Raw genomic sequence first — 19,602 nt, 5'->3', positions numbered from 1 at the left:
CACTGGATGAGTACATAAAAATTGTTCAATCAAAGTATTATAATGGCCTCTGTACGTTCACAACTTTGATACTTAAGGACACTTTTTTTTCTAAAACGATTTTATTTATTTATTCACAAGGGACACACACACACAGAGAGAGAGAGAGAGAGAGAGAGAGAGAGAGAGGCGCACACAGGCAGTGAGAGAAGCAGACTTCCTGCTAGGAGCCTGATGTGTACTTGATCCTGGATCCCAGGATCACGCCCTGAGCCGAAGGAAGATGCTCAACCGCTAAGCCACCCAGGAGTCCCAACTTAGGACACTTTTATTTTTATTTATTTATTTATTTATTTATTTATTTATTTATTTATTTATTTATTTATTTATAATTATTTATTTATTTATGATAGTCACACGGGGGGCGGGGGGCGGGGCAGAGACACAGGCAGAGGGAGAAGCAGGCTCCATGCACCGGGAGCCCGACGTGGGATTCGATCCCGGGTCTTCAGGATCGCGCCCTGGGCCAAAGGCAGGCGCCAAACCGCTGCACCACCCAGGGATCCCAGGACACTTTTATTAAGGAACCAAACTAAATGCTACTATAATAGGAATGAAAACCAAAAGCAACGTACCAATCACTGGCAGAGCCACGGACTATTTTCTTGGTGTGAAATCCTGTAGTAAAAAGGAACCTAGCAGCAAGCTGAATACTAATCATAGTGATTTCTTCTGCTTCAGGCAACAGGTGATCTTGCCCTATAAAAAAAATGGAGATATATTAAAAAAAAAAAAGCGTCAAACGAATTTCTATGTCTAAGCTCCATTTTCAAACAAGTCTGCATTTCCACGGATTCCCAAATGTTCTGAACTTTGCTAACTGTGCCCCCACCCCCCCAAACCCGGCTAACTTTTGAAATAATTCTTAGTTCAGTGAAGCACGCTTCAAACTAATGCTTGAGTCAAAATCAAATGGTTTTAATAAATAAAACCTCCTCTGTTTTCAAATAGCAAGAGAATATATACTGCTCAAAGGTAACAGTCATCTGAAACATGGCTTAAAAACATTTGGGCAGCCCGGGTGGCTCAGCAGTTTAGCGTCGCCTTCAGTACAGGGCCTAATCCTGGAGACCCAGGGTCGAGTCCCACGTCAGGTTCCCTGCATGGAGCCTGCTTCTCCCTCTGCCTGTACCTCTTTCTCTCTCTCTGTATCTCTCATGAATAAATAAAATCTTTAAAAACAAACAAAAAACCAAAAAAACAAAAACAGCTTAAAGTAAAAACACAAACATTTTGATCCTTGCTAAGAAATCCTGCAAGTAAAGTAAGAGTTATGCTTCATTCCTAAAATAAATTCTTGATATTTACCTGGTGGAGGATTTAAATAAACACCATTACATGTAAGCAGTTTTTTCATAAACTGAAAATATTCCAAACTGTACTGCATTCGGTTATGCATGAATTGCACGTTCTGTTTCCGTACACTTCTCTCAATGGCCGATGGCATAATAATCTGATGGGGTCTTGTGGTGATAGCAAGCTCTGATATATATCTTATCAATTCATCACTCTGGTCTATGGTATCCAGTCGTTCGTAAAAAAGTATGTAAGCATTCCACCACCTTTTCTGGCGCCTGTATGACATGCGCTTCATCATGTGATCAAACACCTCTCCCATGTACTCTCCACCAAAACACTGGTTTTTCATTTCTTCGTCGTCATCCATTTTACACTCTGTTACATCTCCATCATCAAATTTATACCAGCGATTTCTCTCACCATCTCCACCATTCCTCTGAATGATATAAGAATAATAATGTCCCCCGCTTGCTTGGCCACTGTGTACCAGCACACCCACAAGTCTGTATTTCGTGCTTCCTGCTGTCTCACTTTCAGACTGCTCATTCTGCTGTATCAACTGACTCTCTGGGTTTACGTTATCTCCTTCTAGCTTTGCAACACCTGCGACTGTGTAAGGTTCCATGTCCAGCTCTCGAGGAAATTCAAAATAATCATTGAATTTGATTGCACATTCTCTTTCCCAGTCATAGTCGAATCGTTTCAGTTGGATAGCAAGAACAGGAGGTAATTTTTTAATTAGCAAGCGCTTTACAGTATCAACCTAAAACAAACAGAGCAAGTTACTAGATGTTCTTTTATAATCCACTGCACAAAACAAACTATAAAACTGTATTATTAAATTCTCGTTAAGACTAATTGGAGGTTACAAGTGTAAACAAACACACGGCAATGAACATAATAATCAAGGTAAGTCTGTCACAGTGGGCATTTAAAAAATGCTAAAACTATTAATATGGAAATAGTGGATGCCACTTGTTAAAAACTGCAGAAATTAGTGACAGACATTACTCATTGCCTGGATTCTATATTGTCTGTGCTATCTAACCATTGTTACTTGTTTCATGTTTACTGTTATTCTAATGAAGGTATGCTCTGTTATATGAGTAAACTGAAGATATACAGTAGCAGCTTATTTACTGGGCCATTAGGTGCCAAGTAAAATGTTAACCACTGCCCAAGTAGTAACATATTTAATCCTCATAAGCCACCAGGCAGGAGCTACTGAGTGGTAATGAGGAGGAGCAGCAGAGATTGAGTCACTTGCCTCATGTCTCAGAACTGTGGGTGGCAGGCAGTTGGGCTTTATAGCTCACATCTCACCCTCTAGACTTTAACACCTCTTTAGGTGGTGTGTAAATGTCAAAACGATACAGGTGACTTGGAGGTGAGAGAGTTTGGGAGCCCAGAAGATACATGTTATTTACTGTCCATCCATGTAAACGGTCTCTCCTAAGAGATCCCAAAGATAAAACTTGATCAATTGGGCCTAAAAATCTGAACTGAGTGGTTTAAAAACACAGGTGGTAGAAGAAATCTTATGCAACCAAATCAAGTAATGAAGGTTTTAGTGAACTTCCTGGTCCTTACAAGTAATTCTGGACATGACAGGAGAAATGTTTTCCTGTCAGCGCTATAGCTTTGATGGGTTCAATAGTAGTTTGGTTGGGTATGGATGGAAAGGGTCTGTGTCCAACCCAACCAAACTGCTGTTGAATCCATTGAAGTTACTAAACTATTATGACTTCTAAAATGGTCACTCTTATTTACCTGTTTCCCTAGCCCTGCTGGCACTACTTTCTTTCAATCTTCTTCCCTGAAAAAGTGTTGTATCAGTTATCTTAACAACCTTCTGCTACCAATATAACAAAACAGGGTAGGGAATAAAAAGAGGGTGAACTTTGAGAACAAAACCAATCAATTCTCAAATCCATTAAATGTAACCATAATTATTTTAAAAACCTGGACAATTCATACCTTTTTATTGCATTTTTCACAATGATAGGCATTTGCACCTTCTAATAAATCTCCTTTGACATACTGTTCCAAAGAATCAAGAAGATTTTGGTGGTTTCTAATGTCTACATTCAAAGTCGTAAAAGATTCTTCACACTCGTATCTAAAGATATTAAGAAATAAGGATTAATTATTTTTCTAAACATTCTTACTTATAGACTTAATGAAAACTACATTTGCAGTAATTATAACATGAAACCCTTTAGTCATAGAATGTTACCAATAAACGACACATTTATGGGCCACCTACCTAGCGATGGGCACTACATTCGGTTGTTTAAAAGTTTTATTTATTTATTCATGATAGAGAGAGAGAGAGAGAGAGAGAGAGAGAGAGACAGACAGACACGCAGAGAGACAGAGGGAGAAGCAGGCTCCAAGCAGGGAGCCCGACATGGGACTCAATCCCGGGTCTCCAGGATCACACCCCAGGCTGCAGGCGGCGCTAAACCGCTGCACCACTGCGGCTGCCCAACAGTACAACTTTAAATATATAATCAGCACTTACCTATGTGGGCAGCCCTGGCAAATCTTCTGATCAGCAAAGGAACCTCCTAAGACTTTACTTAGCATAGCTGGATGTCCCAAGGCTTTCAAAGCTTCATCTAAACTATCCACCAACGAATTAAAAAATTCCAAAGCATCATGCTGTTCACGCAGATTAACAGGCTCACCCCAAAGCCTAAGAAATGAATGGAATCAAATATGTAATGTGTGATACTCAGAATATATACAATATTTTCTCAGGAAAAAAGCAAGATGACCACAAATGACAATATATAAACAGATTTCCCCCCCCCTCAACTCCATGAGGAAGTAGAAAAAAAAATGCTCTTTATGTATACAATGCAGTGAGAAAGAAAAGTGAGGCTCATAGTACAAGTAGCACTGTTGTGGGGAAGAGTCCCCATAAAACTGCTGGTGTAGTTGATGGATAGATACTGTGGCTCCAGCAAAGGCTTTAGGTAACATGGTACACAGATGCATTTTGAATCTAGATGAAGACACTGTGTGGTGGATTTCACTCTTATGTAGATGTCAGAATTTCTTTCATTTTGCTTAAATTTCAGGTTACAGATACAGTGCGAGGATTTATTTGCTCTTAATTTGACCTCTGGGGATCCCTGGGTGGCGCAGCGGTTTAGCGCCTGCCTTTGGCCCAGGGCGCGATCCTGGAGACCCAGGATCGAATCCCACGTCGGGCTCCCGGTGTATGGAGCCTGCTTCTCCCTCTGCCTGTGTCTCTGCCTCTCTCTCATTCTGTGTGACTATCATAAATAAATAAAAAAATTAAAAAAAAAATTTGACCTCTAATTTTGTATTTACAGAGTGACATAGTGAATATAGGTATGAATGCATTCTAAGTGAGAGATATGACAAATGTATTTTAAATGTGCTAGAGAAACTGTCTACATTTTTTCTATGTAGCAAATAACCTCATTCCTTTTTTTTTTTTTTAAGATTTTATTTATTTATTCATGAGACACACAGAGAGAGGCAGAGACACAGGCAGGGGGAGAAACAGGCTCCATGCACGGAGCCTGACGTGGGATTCGATTCTGGGTCTCCAGGATCACGCCCTGGGCTGAAGGCGGCGCTAAACCGCTGAGCCACCCGGGCTGCCCCCTCAGTCCTATTATATATTTTTATTTGTTTTTTTTAAGTAGGCTCATTGCTCAGCATGGAGCCCAATGTGCGGCTTGAACTCACGACCCTGAGACCAAGACCTGAGCTGAGATAGAGTCTAATGCTTAACTGAATGAGCCATCCAGGTGTCCCTTCAATTGTATTTTAGACTTAAATTTGATATAGTGAACTTAAAATAAAACATGTCCTTTTGTTAGAATCAACTTGTTTCATTACTGAAAATGACATCAATCCATTCTATTTCTTTTCAAATTATGGTCAATTCCCCATACTTTCAAACATGTAGTCAAACCATTAATTACAAAAGAGAAAAGGTACTTCCAAAATGAACAGATCTGTTAAGAAACCAAGTTAATATCACCAATCAAACTGATACCATGTATCTCCCAATGTAATGCAATAAGAAGCATGTAACATCATCTACCGTAGGTTTTTTTTTGCCAAAAACATTTAACCTGAATCTAATCATGAGGAAATTATCACACAAATCAAAATGAGAGAAATTCTGAAAGACAAAATTTCAGTACCATACAAGTCATGACAAGTTAGGAGATTATTTTAAAGAAAACTAAAGAGGTAACAACCAAATTCCTGTGAATCCTTTCAGGATATCAGTCTGGGATTGAAAAAAAAGGTTACAAAGAACATTTTGGGGGAAATCAGAATACACACTAATGAGTATTAGGCATTACTATTACTATTTTATAAAAATATTTAAAGGTAGACAAATATTTTCCATTCCTTTTTAAAAGTAATCTCTATACCCAACGTGGGAGCTCAAATTCACGACTCCCTAAATCAAGAGTCATTTAGGAATTATTAAATCAACATTAAATTTTATTGAGTGTGATAATGGTATTATATATAAGTAGGAAAGTATCTTTATTCTTAGCTGATACAGACTGAAACACATGTAGGTGTGAGTGGATAAAGTTATCATATTTACAACCTACCATGAACTGGTTCAGAAGAACCAAAACCCAAGTACAGCTGACACTGGAACAAAGGTCTGAACTATGTGGATCCACTACTTATACACAGATATTTTTTCTATATAGTTTAGTACCATTAATATATCCTCTTCCTTATGACTTTTTTAAAAAATGATTTTAATTACATTTTATTTCCTCCTTTTCTTACCTGACTGTAAGAATGTATTTCTTACATATATATACAAAATGTTAATTGACTATTTATATTATTCAAGAGTAGCAGGCTGTTCAGTTTTTGGGCGCATCAAAAGTTATATGTAGATTTTCAACTGTGAGGGGGAATTGATGCCCCTAACTCCCACACTATTCAAGGGCTAACTGTATACATGTAAGTAAGCATGGCAAAATGTTAACAACTGGTACATCTGGTTAGAGTATAACATAAAAGGTGATCACTATCCTACTTCATCACCTTTTCTATTGATGTCAAATTTTTTAAAATCAACAGTTGGGCGTGGGGTTGCGAATGTGGTTAACCCACATGTATCAGCAGTCTGTGTCTAAAGTGAGAATCAGGGGTGCCTGGATGGCTCAATTGGTTGGGCATCTGCTTTAGGCTCAGGTCATGGTCCTGCGGTCCTGGGATCAAGCCTCACTTCAGGCTCCCTGCTCAGTGGGGAACCTGCTTCACCCTCTCCCTCTGCCCTCCCCCCTATCCCCACTTGTGCATGCTCTTAAATAAATTCTTAAAAAATAAAAAATAAAGTGAGAATTGTCCAGAAGTGCTAGTCTAGATGAACTGGAAGCTCCACTGGCATACAAAGTAATTAGAAATTAAAAAAATGCAAATGTATTGTCAGAGAGAAAATTATTTATAACTGAATGACAAATTTTAAGAAACATAAAAAGGGGAGAGTAATTTGGAAGAGGAAGAACACAAATGCTAATAGCCTTATTTATGGCAGAGATAGGACAAGCTGGGGAAAGAAAGAACTAGAATAGTCAGGAGGGCAAGGGGTGTACCAGGTGATAGGACAGAAAGTAAACGCAGAGCTGGGAAGGAGGGTGGTGCATGCAAACCAATAATATGGATTAAGCAGGGCCTAGTTAAGGGAATCAGAGGAATTTATATGGTTGAGTCACAGAAAAGCCACTATACTATAAAGTAGTGGTTTCAGAAGAAATCTAAATAGTATCTTTGTAGGGAAAAGGGAATGTGCTCTGATAGAATCAGGAAAGATACAGATTGGGGCAGCAGTGTCAGGTGACCCTCTCAGTTGATGGGTTGAGACCTTTAAGAGATTCTAAGGCGTATTATTTAAAAAGTGCACTGCTATGAAGGATATTAGAGCCTTCTGCATATACAGTAAAAAGAGTTAAGTGGTTGTACTGTGGTATTATAGTACAGTGCATGAAACACATAATAGATGATTTTATTTTTATTTTTTAAAATTTTATTTATTTATTCATGAGAGATCAAGAGAGAGAGAGAGAGAGAGAGAGAGAGAGAGAGAGGGAGGGAGGGGCGCAGAGACATAGGCAGAGGGAGAAGCAGGCTCCACGCAGGGAGCCTGACGTGGGACTCGATCCTGGGTCTCCAGGATCACACCCTGGGCTGAAGGCGGCGCTAAACTGCTGAGCTACCCGGGCTGCCCTAGGTGATGATTTTAAAAAAGGTATTTATCCCATCTTTCCTAGAAAATTCTACCTCAGGATAGTCAAATTGTTGGTGAGGGAAAAGTATCCCTTTACTTATTTTTTTATAAAGGTTTTATTTATTTATTCATGAGAGAGAGAGAGAGGGAGGCAGAGACACAGGCAGAGGGACAAGAAGGCTCCATACAGGGAGGCCCATGTGAGACTCAATCTCGGGACTCCAGGATCACACCATGGGCCGAAGGTAAGCGCCAAACCGCTGAGCCACCCAGGGATCCCGAAAGTATCCTTTTATACGTAGATCTAACTAGTAAATCAAAGAAGGATAAAAGGAGACCACTATCATTTTGTAACTGTGATGAAATACTCTAAGGCACTGATGATAAATGGCTGTGATCATGGGAAACAGACATTACATACCTCTCTTCACTGATGTAAACATTACTATCTATAAGGTAGCTTATCCTAGGATTTTAAAAAAAGAAAGAACACCTTGATCTCATTAAGTCTCTAGATCTCACTCCTTATTTATAGGAAATACAGTGGACTGAAAGAAAACAGAAAATACAAGAACACCATAGGTATCCCATCAATAAAATCCAGATGGTATACAACTTTACAGCATAAACTACCTACTCTTCCCCCAACAAACTGCAAGGATGAAAACTGATTAGAGGGAGGAGAGTCATAGTAACATTTGAGGTATATGGACTTCATTTGGGTCCCAATTCCAAAAAATTCATAGTAAAAACCAATTGTGAGAAAATTGAGTCAATCTGAACACTGATAAGGATATTAAGGACTTTTAAAAGTCACGGTAATATTATCATTATGTTTAAAAAAAGGCCATCCGAGATACATACTGCAATATTTACAGATGAAAATGTAGACTAAACGAGATTGGGCATGAGTCAACAACTGCTGAGGCTGGGGGAAGGAGTACATAAGGGCTCACACGGTTCTCCCTACTTCTCTGAATGTGAAAAGTTTTTAAAATAAAATATTCAGATTTTTAAAAGATTTTGTTTATTCATGAGAAACACACACACAGAGAGGCAGAGAGACACAGGCAGAGAGAGAAGCAGGCTCCATGCAGGGAGCCCAATGTGGGACTTGATCCCGGGATTCCAGGATCACAGCCTGGGCCAGAGGCAGGCACTCAACCGCTGAGCCACCCAGGTGTCCCAAAAATTATTCATATCTTAGGAGACTAGAGAATGCTGCCTCTTCAAACTATGATACTCTCTACCTCCAACTTTGAAGACAACGAAAGAAAAATACATTAAGAAGTTTGATTATGTGATCCCTGGGTGGCGCAGCGGTTTAGCGCCTGCCTTTGGCCCAGGGCGCGATCCTGGAGACCCGGGATCGAGTCCCACATCGGGCTCCTGGTGCATGGAGCCTGCTTCTCCCTCTGCCTGTGTCTCTGCCTCTCTCTCTCTCTGTGTGTGACTATCATAAATAAATAAAAATTTAAAAAAAAGTTTAAGAAGTTTGATTATTATAGCTGACCCCCCACACGGTTGAAAATCTGCCTAGAACTTTGGACTCCCCCAAACTTACTCAACTACTAAGAGCTTACTGTTGCCTTGAAGTCTTACCTATGACACAAAGAAGTGATTAACAAATATTCAGTATGTTTTATGTATTATATATACTGTATTCTCACAATAGAGTAAGCTGGCGAAAAGGAAATGTTATTAAGAAACCATAGGGGGGAAAAAGCCACACCTAAAGTACTTTACTGTATTCACTGGAAAAAAACCCCAAAACCCGTGCAATTCAAACTCATGTTTTTCAGGGTCACCTGTACTACTGCTTAAATATTAAACATAAAGGTGCCTTCCAACATGTATGTTACAAGTTTGACATTAGTGTATGGAGATGTTCATAAAGGTTTAAGCAGTATTCCTGTCTATCTATAGTTTACCTGAATTGTTTCCAAAATCCTCTGGGCACATAGTATTGCAGTCGAGAAGCTGCTAAATGACCAAAGATGACTTGAAGGTGCCTTAAAACACCAATATTATACTCTTTCCTATCCTCTGTTTTACTCAGTGCTGGTTTGTCTTCAAATTGTTGAGGATATCCAAATACATCATCTCTGGGATCAACATTGCTCTAGAAATGAAAAAATACTAGTAAGTTAATCCAACTTTAAAGTACAGTAAAATATGTTGAGACAAACACCAGTTAGTGAACAAATGATTAATCATTTCTACTTCTATTTATTTCCAAAGCACTTAACTTCCAATTAAAAATTTTTAATTTAAAATATTAAGGTTTATCTCCACCATTCCACAGAAGAGTTGTCAGAAAGGAACAACCCTATGTATCAGAAAGGGAGATAATGAAGGCAACGTAGCAGAGTGTGGTGTTTGACACAGACTGAACTGGACGCCAGTGCTGATACTGCCACTTAGAAGTTGGCTAACTTAGAGCCGATCAACTACTCCAATGTTTCTAAGCTTCAGTTTCCTCATGGGGATGTGTAGCTATGGTGAGAATTATAAAGTGCTCAGAAATGAACAGTTGGGAGGCCCGGGTGGCTCAGTGGTTAAGCGTCTCCCTTCAGCTCAGGTCATGATCCGGGAGTCCCGGGATCGAGTCTCCCATCGGGCTCCCTGCATGGAACCTGCCTCTCCCTCTGCCTGTATCTGCCTCTCTCTCCGTGTCTCTCATGAATAAATAAATAAAATCTTCAAAACAAAACTGTGAACACTAAATAAAATATGCCTGTTAAGAGTAGCACTCTTAAAAAAATGCTGGAAAAACAAGATATCACCAATGCAAAAGAATAAAGTTGGACTCCTTTCTAACACTATATACAAAAATGAAAACTCAATACAGAACAAAGACCTGAATGCAAGAGCTAAAATTATGAAACTCTTAAAAACTTTTGTGCAAAGAAATTGAAACCTTCGTACACTGTTGGTAGAAATGTAAAACAGGGATCCCTGGGTGGCGCAGCGGTTTAGCGCCTGCCTTTGGCCCAGGGCGCGATCCTGGAGACCCGGGATCGAATCCCACGTCGGGCTCCCGGTGCATGGAGCCTGCTTCTCCCTCTGCCTATGTCTCTGCCTCTCTCTCTCTCTCTCTATCATAAATAAATAAAAATTAAAAAAAAAATTAAAAAAAAAAAAAGAAATGTAAAACAGTGCAGCTACTGCGGACCAGTTTCTTAAAAAATTAAAAATAGAATTACCACATGATCCAGCAATTCCATTTCTGGATATATGCCCAGACGAAGTGAAAGAAAGGTCTTAAAGAGATATTTGGGCACCCATGTTCATAGGAGTACTATTTATAATCACTAAAAGGTGGAAGCAACCCAAGTGTCCACCGATGGATAAATAACCAAAATGTGATCTATCCACAGAGTGGACTACTATTCAGTCTTAAACAGGAAGAAAATTTGGACACATGATACATGTATAACCTTGAGAACATTATGTTGAATAAGCCAGCCACAAAAAGACAAATATGGTATGATTCCACTTATCTGAAGTACTTAGAATAGTCAATTTGTAGAGATGGAAAGAGAATTGTGGTATCAGGGACCTTTGATACAGAAACAGAAAATATCCAATCCCTGCCCATGAGAAGCTTTCTGAATAGAGAAGAAACAGGAGCACAGGCAAAAATCAAAGAACAAAAACAAAACCAAAAAACCAAAAAACCCTAAGTGCAGTGAAGTGCCGAGACAACACAGAGCAGAAAGTATTATGAGAGCAAAGATGGGACACTTTATTTGAAATTGCATATTTTGTCTGTCTTATTTTCTTCTTGCCAATACAATTAGCATTCTCTCCCTGAGCTTACCTATAATATCCCAGAGATGTGATGGGCTATAGAAACAGAATTTCAATTTTAATTTCTACTCAGAGGAGTGGTTATTAAATGGCTATAGGTATAAACATCCCCACTATGAAGCTTTTTAAAAAAGTAAACAATGGGGTGCCTGGGTGGCTAAGTGTCTGCCTTTGGCTCAGGTCATGATCCCAGGGTCCTGGGATGGAGCCTCATATTGGGCTCCCCGTGCAGCAGGGAGCATGCTTTTCCCTCTACCCCCTCCCCTTCTCCCTGTTCATGCTCATCATGTGCATGCTCTGTCTCTGAAATAAATCTTAAAAAAAAAAAAAAAAAAAGTAAACAATGCGCAGACCCTGATCCCTGGGGTAATGTGGTTCAGTAGATTTGGGGGAAGAACTGGGACAAGCATATGTTTCAGAAGCCATGTAAGCGTTAAACTACATCAGAGCAAAAAGCTCTGGTGACTGAAGAGAGGGAAGGAGGAAGGAACCACTGAAGATATTTACAGTTAGAAAACATTCTGGCTTCTCTCTGCAGTTCTCACCAACACCACGAACAGGAAAAGATAAAATAAAAATAAACACAGGATGGATACAAACATGACCACAACTTAAGTCTTGCAATATTCTCTCTTTAAAGATCTGTGCCATAGTTATGGTCAAATATGATCCGTCACTACAACCTAACTTTTCTATAGCTTTATTGTGCAGTGGATACTTGGTAGGCAGCCTCAATTTGTCATAAGACCACATGACATATGAAGCAGAGAGAAGTTTGTTACCTAAGCAAGAAGAGCTATGATCTGGGGCAAATATAAAAGTAACCTAAAAGCAATGGCATAGTGTAAAACTTGACATAAATTAATTTTTAAAAAAGATTTTATTTATTCATGAGACACACAGAGAGAGGCAGAGAGATTGGAAAAGAGAAAAACAGGTTCCCTCAGGAGCCTGATGTGGGGCTCGATCCTAGGACCCTGGATCACAACCTGAGGTGAAGGCAGACGTTCAACCACTGAGCCACCCAGGTGCCCCAACTTGGCATAAATTAATGGAGATATAAATAAAAATGAGATATAAAAGTGAAAATATAATTTAAATTGTTATAAAAATGAAGATCCTTCATTATGCAAACTCCAAATTATACTAAACATGTCACAGAAAAAATGAGAACGTGATCTACTGCTTTAAAAATATATAAACTAACTCATTGGTAACAATGAGATACCACCTCACACCAGTGAGAATAGGGAAAATTAACAAGGCAGGAAACCACAAATGTTGGAGAGGATGCAGAGAAAAAGGAACCCTCTTGAACTGTTGGTGGGAATGTGAAATGGTGCAGCCACTCTGGAAAACTGTGTGGAGGTTCCTCAAAGAGTTAAAAATAGATCTGCCCTACGACCCAGCAATTGCACTGCTGGGGATTTACCCCAAAGATACAGATGCAGTGAAACGCCGGGACACCTGCACCCCGATGTTTATAGCAGCAATGTTCACAATAGCCAAACTGTGGAAGGAGCCTCGGTGTCCATCGAAACATGAATGGATAAAGAAGATGTGGTGTATACAATGGAATATTAGTCAGCCATTAGAAATGACAAATACCCACCCACCATTTGCTTCGACATGGATGGAACTGGAGGGCATTATGCTGAGTGAAATAAGTCAATCAGAGAAGGACAAACATATTATATGGTCTCATTCATTTGGGGAATATAAATAATAGTGAAAGGGAATAGAGGGGAAGGGAGAAGAAATGGGTAGGAAATACCAGAAAGGGAGACAGAACATGGAAGACTCCTAACTCTGGGAAACGAACTAGGGGTGGTGGAAGGAGAGGAGGGCGGGGGGTGGGGGTGACTGGGTGGCGGGCACTGAGGGGGGCACTTGACGGGATGAGCACTGGGTGTTATTCTGTATGTTGGCACATTGAACACCAATAAAAAATAAATTTATTATTAAAAAAACATATAAACTATCATGAAAATTAACTATAGTTTAAAGTTTGGTAGCTAGTGAGCACTAGATTATGTGTCAGGACATAGCAGTCCATGATGGGAGACTCCAGCTTTATTTTCAAATAAATGTATGTCAACATGTCCAATGAAAGTACAACATTCTGTCAGAGAGAATGATAGCATCTGGTAGCAGAACAAACATAAAACAGAAAAGCTGAATAAAATTTACCTCATTGTCCTGCTTCTCATCCCCAGACATATCATCATCTACATCACTACCTGTGCCTTCAATTGCAAGAATACCGTTCCTAATGGAGGGAATCATGTAGAGTTGCTGAATCACAGAATTCATGTAACAAGTAGCACCAGCATTTTTCAGGCCCACAAATCCTTTAGGTGGGCGGGGTCCAACAGGTGGCAGATATTCCCACTCTGTAAGTGCTTCACAAGCTGAGAGAAGGGAAAAGATTCCTGTAGCATTAACACAACCATTTTGTTCAGTTTTTAGCTCTGTTAAGATGGTAAGTTAACATTATCAACAGTCCCACTACTTCTTCAGCCAGCTGAAGCAGTACATTGAGTACACATTTCCCTCTCGACAAACTGAAGGTATGTGGCAACATGCACCCCTATAGGGATTCTTACCCCACCATTTGAGAACCTGTGTTTTACCTGAGGCTGCTTCTATGGGAAATGTCAGAAGCAGTCTCATGAGATGGTACAATGCTAACTTCTATGTGCTCACTTTACTTTTAGTTTTTATTATTTAGTCATTATGAACTTTTTTTTTTTCAACTTATGTTTTTAAAGTGCCTTCAAATTCATTCTGACATATAATGTTAATATAAATACACCAACGTATTCTATAGCTTGCTCAGTTTTGAAGCATCCTGGGACCACCTGGGATCATACCCAGATTCTGTTGCTTACCAACTCTTTCACCTTCAGGTAAGCTTCTGTTTCCTCCCTAATAAATGTATAAAGAGTAACACTTGCTTTGCCTATAATTGCAATGTTATTCTGAGGAGCTAATCAAATAGTAGATTTGAAAGTTCTGTGAGAATTTTAAATCACTGTACATCTCCCTCTACCTGGTATAAATCTGGAAACAGTGTAAATATTATCACTGTCTATGGAACTGGTTAAGTAAATTTCAATTCGGTATACTGAAATGAAAAGTATATAACCAATAAACGGAACTAGACAGATACGTATTGTCGATAGGGAACAATTGTAGATATATTAAGGGGAAAACAAAGTGAAGACACTCTATACTATATGCCAATCTGTGGTTAAAAACAAACAACTAAACCAAAAAAGATTTTGTTTCCATATAGAAATGTTGGAAGGACAAACTGACGATAATGGTTACAGCTATTAAAGAGGAGCTGGGGATTAAAATGGGCAGGAAACATACTTTTTAGCATGTAGCTTCTTTGGTATTTCAAATTTTTACTATGCACGTGTACTACTTAAAAAACAAGCAGCCTTTTTGTTTCTGTTATCTTTGAACCTGTGAAGGGGTACTCAGAAGAGGACTTCTGAAAATGCCAATATATCTGGAGTGCTAATGGTCCAAGGCCATGTTGTGGTGGCTTGAAGTGGGGTCCTCCAAAACCACAGTGAGCACACAGCTCACCTTAAAATTGAAGGCGTTGATGCCCGAGATGAAGTAATTCTATACAGGCAAGAGATGTGCGCACATGTACAAAGGAAAGGATGACACAGTGACTCCTGGTGGCAAATTGAACAAAACCAGATGAATCTGGGGAAAGGTTACCCATGCCCATGGAAGCAGTGGTATGGTTCATGCCAAATTCCAAAGCAAGCCTCTTGTTAAGGCCACAAGACAGAATCTGTGTGATACTGTACCCCTTGAAGGTGTAAGATTATTGAATATTAAATTAGTAAATGTGTGATTTGTTAAATCAAAAAACTGAGAAAAGACTCTTCTTTAAGTTAAAAAACCCCAAACACCCCACCATACACACACACACACACACACACACACACACACACACACACAGTAGAATAAAGGATCTAACCTTTTAAGGAGAATCTCCTAAAATGTTATTTAAAAATGTCCTTATATTTTGAAATACAATGTATGAAGAAATAATATCACATTTTTAAATATTTATCAGAATCAATTACATCTTTAAGCTTTGTAAGATAAATAAACACTGGTTTTCTTCTCTTAAATTATTTGTGCTATTTCTTATTTTCTTCTTTTTTGGGGTCATTTAATATTGCTTTCACCCTTTTGGAGCTTCAGTTCAGATCTCTATGATCTGGAGTCTATAGTCTATCTCAAGGGCTTCATGTGAGCATTAACTGAGGAAAAAAAGTGAATTAGAATGTTATCTTCTCACATTCTAATCTTTAAAACCAGATTATGAGTTCACATAAAAATATTATTAAAGAGCTTCTAAGAGAGGGCCTGAAAGGTTTTCCAATGCATGCAACACAAGTTTTAAGTTTCAACTCTGGCATTATTTTGACTACTTATTATTTTGTGGTTTGGGTTTTTTCCAGATTTGATGGAGATGAAATTTTGCTAAATACACAAACCCCTTATAGGAAGAAATTTAGAAACACTTGAAAATTTTTCTGCATCAAGGCTCTTCAATTATAATGCTGTTAAATTATACACTCATTTCCTACAAATGTTAAACTAGTTGCTGAAAGAAAAATATGAGTTGAAAATGTTTACTGAAGGAAAAATAGGAAAATAGAATTTGAACACATTAGAGAATTATCTGTCATCACAACATTGTATTTTAGTATACTTACTTGTTATTGCTGTACCAATGTAATACATTTCAGTCAAAGAATCTACTATCTGTTTGAGATTCCTCACACAGCCAACAGCTAATGCTACAAGTAACTCAAAACCAGCATTAATGGTAGCTGGGGAGCTACAGACTGGAATTGCCTGTTCAGCAGGCAGTTCTCCGTTTCTCATATATTGCAGGTAAACATTGGATGCAGGGAAGATGAAATCATCAATTAATTCCTATAAGAGTTGAAAAAAGGATTGTATGTTAACAATTACATATGTATATTATATAAATAGTTATATTTTATAAAGGTTTATACATAGGACACAAAGTTGTGTGTATGTGAATGTATGTATATATACATTTCTTTTTTGAGGAAAGTAAGAAATGACTCTTGGAAGGAAATAATGTCAGAATTAAAGATAATTAAAGATAATCTGAGAAAACTTACTTGGATTTTCTAATAAAAAGATTCCGCTTTAAGGAGAAGGAGAAGCAGGCTCCCTGATTAGCAAGGGCTCCATCCCAGAGTCCTGGGATTCTGACATGAGCCAAAGGCAGATGCTTAACCAAGGAAGCTACCCAGGGACCCCAAGTTTACCCCTTTAATCTTATGTATACCAAAACTCATTTTGAATAAAAATAACATGTACTAAAATGAATACGTTTTGCTTCCTAACTATATGCGTAAAGAAAGTCATTAAAGAAATATCACAGACAAGATGCAGCCTTACAAATAGGTCTGTCTTGGGACGCCTGGGTGGCTCAATGGTTTAGCATCTGCCTTTGGTTCAGGGCATGATCCCGGAGTCCTGGGATCCAGTCCCACATTGGGCTCCCTGCATAGAGTCTCCTTCTCTCTCTGCCTATGTCTCTGCCTCTCTTTGTGTCTCTCATGAATAAATAAAATCTTAAAAACAACAACAACAAAAAAACCAAATAGGTCTGTCTTGTTTTAAATAGACCAATAAAGTGAAAAATCCAGATTTTTTCTTTTTAAAGATTTTATTTATTCATTCATGAGACACATACACAGAGAGACAGAGACATAGGCAGACGGAGAAGCAGGCTCCCCATAGGGAGCCTGATGCAGGACTTAATCCTAGGACCCCGGATCATGCCCTGAGTTGAGGGAGATGCTCAACGACTAAGCCACCCAGGTGCCCTGTAGAGATTCTTAGAAAGCAGAAACAGAAAAGGTCAAGATAATACACCAAAGACAGGATATTATAAGCCAACCAGATATATTTGGAAACAGACATTTAGGAGGTTATGATATCTGGTGTAGGACAAAACTTACTTTAATGAGATTAGCACCTCCTTTTTCACAACCAATATGATACTTTTTCTCAGGGGTTTGAAAGGCCAGTAATTCTTTTGTTACCCCAAGGTGGCCTTCTAAGATAGTCTCTTCAACACCTGTTTCACCTGTTCTTTTAACATCATCCTGCCAAAGAAAAAACAACAAATGCTTAACTTATGGAAGGGAGGAATGGAGGCAGAGAGGATCCACAATTAGAGAACTAGACATACATGTAGTAATCCCCCCAAATGTTTCCATTCTTTTAAAAAAATCCACACACACACACAGTCCAGTGTAGTTAACTTAGTGTCATCTTACTTTCAGGTGTATAGTAGAGTGATTCAACATTTCCATACATCATCCAGTGCTTATCATAAAAAGTGCCCTCAATTCCCATCACCTATTCCCCTCACCCCGCTCACCTCCCCTTTGATAACCATCTATTTGTTCTTTATAGTTAAGAGTCTGTTTCTTGCCAAAGCTTTCCCTTCTAGGCAAGAAAAGTTCTCTTCAGAACTTTCTCAGGGCAATAAAAGCTATGAATCTCTTCTGAAATAAATTCCCATACAATTCTGAGTAAAGAGTATCCAGTGTTAAGAACAAGAGTTAAGCGATAGTCTATACACACGGATTTTCGAGGAGAACAATTCAAACATTTTTGAAGATGAAAATTTGCAAAAAGGCCCAAGATTCTAAAATGGAAGAGGCTGAAAAAAAATCAGTATTTCAAGTTTCAAGCAAAACAAAGCATTTTATAAAACTTGTTAGGCATTCATTCTGTGAATCATCAGATCCTAAGGCCCACCATCACAGAGTATATTATCTGGTCCTTTTTATTGTTTTTTGGTGTGTTTCACCTAACCAATGTGCTCAAAACTACAAACTATTAACAAAAAACTCTATCAATACAATAAACACAGTATTAAAGGTAACTTACCCTAATTCTTTTAAGCCAATCAATTTCATTATTGAGAAGAACTTCAGCATTGGGTATATTAATATTACTGTTGTAAGCATAATTAAGAAGGTGCCTTAAGAGGGTGAAGTAGTCGCCTGAATGCTTAGCTCTCTCTCTGGCTGTGCTCTGAAACAATAAAGTAGAATAATGTGAATTTACATGTCCATGCTCAGAAGCCACTTTTTAAAAACCTAGAGTTAACAAGAGCAGAGGACTAAAACAGTATGGAAAGTCACAAATATTTAATAAATATAAGCTGTTCTAACTTGAATATAAGCCAAAACCATAAATTCCTGAATGCCTTGTTTAAAGAATTAATCACATTAAGAAGCATATTAAAAAATATCTCACCCCCAACACGGTAAAGAGCAGAGTAATGAAGAAAAGTAGAGGCCTGTGTCCCATGCAACATCTGGTGCACATTAAAAAGAACTGCTCCTGTGCCACCTGGCGAACAGTTCTGAAAATAAAAATGTTTCACATTTAACATATTTGCATGAAGGAAAAAAAAAAGAAAGATTCCAACACTGATCTCTTTTGGGGGGATGAGTGGAGTGGAATAAAGGGTATATTGTAAGTAAAGATACAAGAATACAAGGTAACACTCCCTTAAGCCGGCAACATAGAACAGATGAACTTAGGCTGCATGGCAAGAACTATAACCTCAAATTGTCATAGAGGGATGCCTTGTAACACCCCTTTCTTGGAACAAGATGGAAGATGGAAGTGCTCCACTGGATACATCTTATGGACACTGCAAACTACATTTAATGGAAAACTATCTTGTTTGTCTTTGCGCTAGCCAACAGAGAGCTTAGAGCCAAATTTATAGCTCAGTGTAAAGGACATGACAGCATATTTTTCATATACTAACCCCCCCCCCCTGGGATATATCTAGGTTTTTGGAAAGCTGTACATAGTCCTCTATAAACCAGGACTTTAGAAGCCTTGTGGGTTGAATTTGATGGAACCCAAGTATATTGAAATCAGGAGTACCTAAGTTTTCTGAGGACAAAGTCCTTAACTTTTATTAGATTTTCAAAGGTGTATGTCATTTACACTGTCCTACTTTATTTTTTTAAAACTTATGTATGCAGCCCAAATAAAGTAGGATCTATCATATTTGTATTTGTCATTTCTTGGTGAAATCTCCCCCATACATGCAGGCTTCTATAATGCTTCCAAAGAAATACATGCCT

The 19,602-nt window shown here is 38.5% G+C and overlaps 1 protein-coding gene across 3 annotated transcripts in view; it reads right to left on the bottom strand.

Moving 5' to 3' along the window:
• The window catches only part of USP9X (ubiquitin specific peptidase 9 X-linked), a 483,762-nt gene that overhangs the window by 18,293 nt on the left and 445,867 nt on the right, over positions 1-19,602 (bottom strand). For all 3 annotated transcript variants that reach the window (XM_055337517.1, XM_055337516.1, XM_055337518.1), the window contains 10 exons: positions 18,755-18,863; positions 18,383-18,529; positions 17,443-17,589; positions 16,156-16,378; positions 13,592-13,812; positions 9,520-9,710; positions 3,863-4,036; positions 3,316-3,457; positions 1,348-2,101; positions 615-738 (listed from right to left, as the gene is read on the bottom strand). In XM_055337517.1, the coding sequence (XP_055193492.1) occupies positions 615-738; positions 1,348-2,101; positions 3,316-3,457; positions 3,863-4,036; positions 9,520-9,710; positions 13,592-13,812; positions 16,156-16,378; positions 17,443-17,589; positions 18,383-18,529; positions 18,755-18,863 (2,232 nt within the window). The remainder of the gene's footprint in view (positions 1-614; positions 739-1,347; positions 2,102-3,315; positions 3,458-3,862; positions 4,037-9,519; positions 9,711-13,591; positions 13,813-16,155; positions 16,379-17,442; positions 17,590-18,382; positions 18,530-18,754; positions 18,864-19,602) is intronic.

The sequence above is a fragment of the Nyctereutes procyonoides genome, unplaced genomic scaffold (genome assembly GCF_905146905.1).
Source record: "Nyctereutes procyonoides isolate TBG_1078 unplaced genomic scaffold, NYPRO_anot_genome, whole genome shotgun sequence".
Taxonomy (NCBI): Eukaryota; Metazoa; Chordata; class Mammalia; order Carnivora; family Canidae; genus Nyctereutes; species Nyctereutes procyonoides.
Note: the sequence above shows the minus strand (reverse complement) of the source record. Positions and strands in the feature narration are given on the sequence as shown.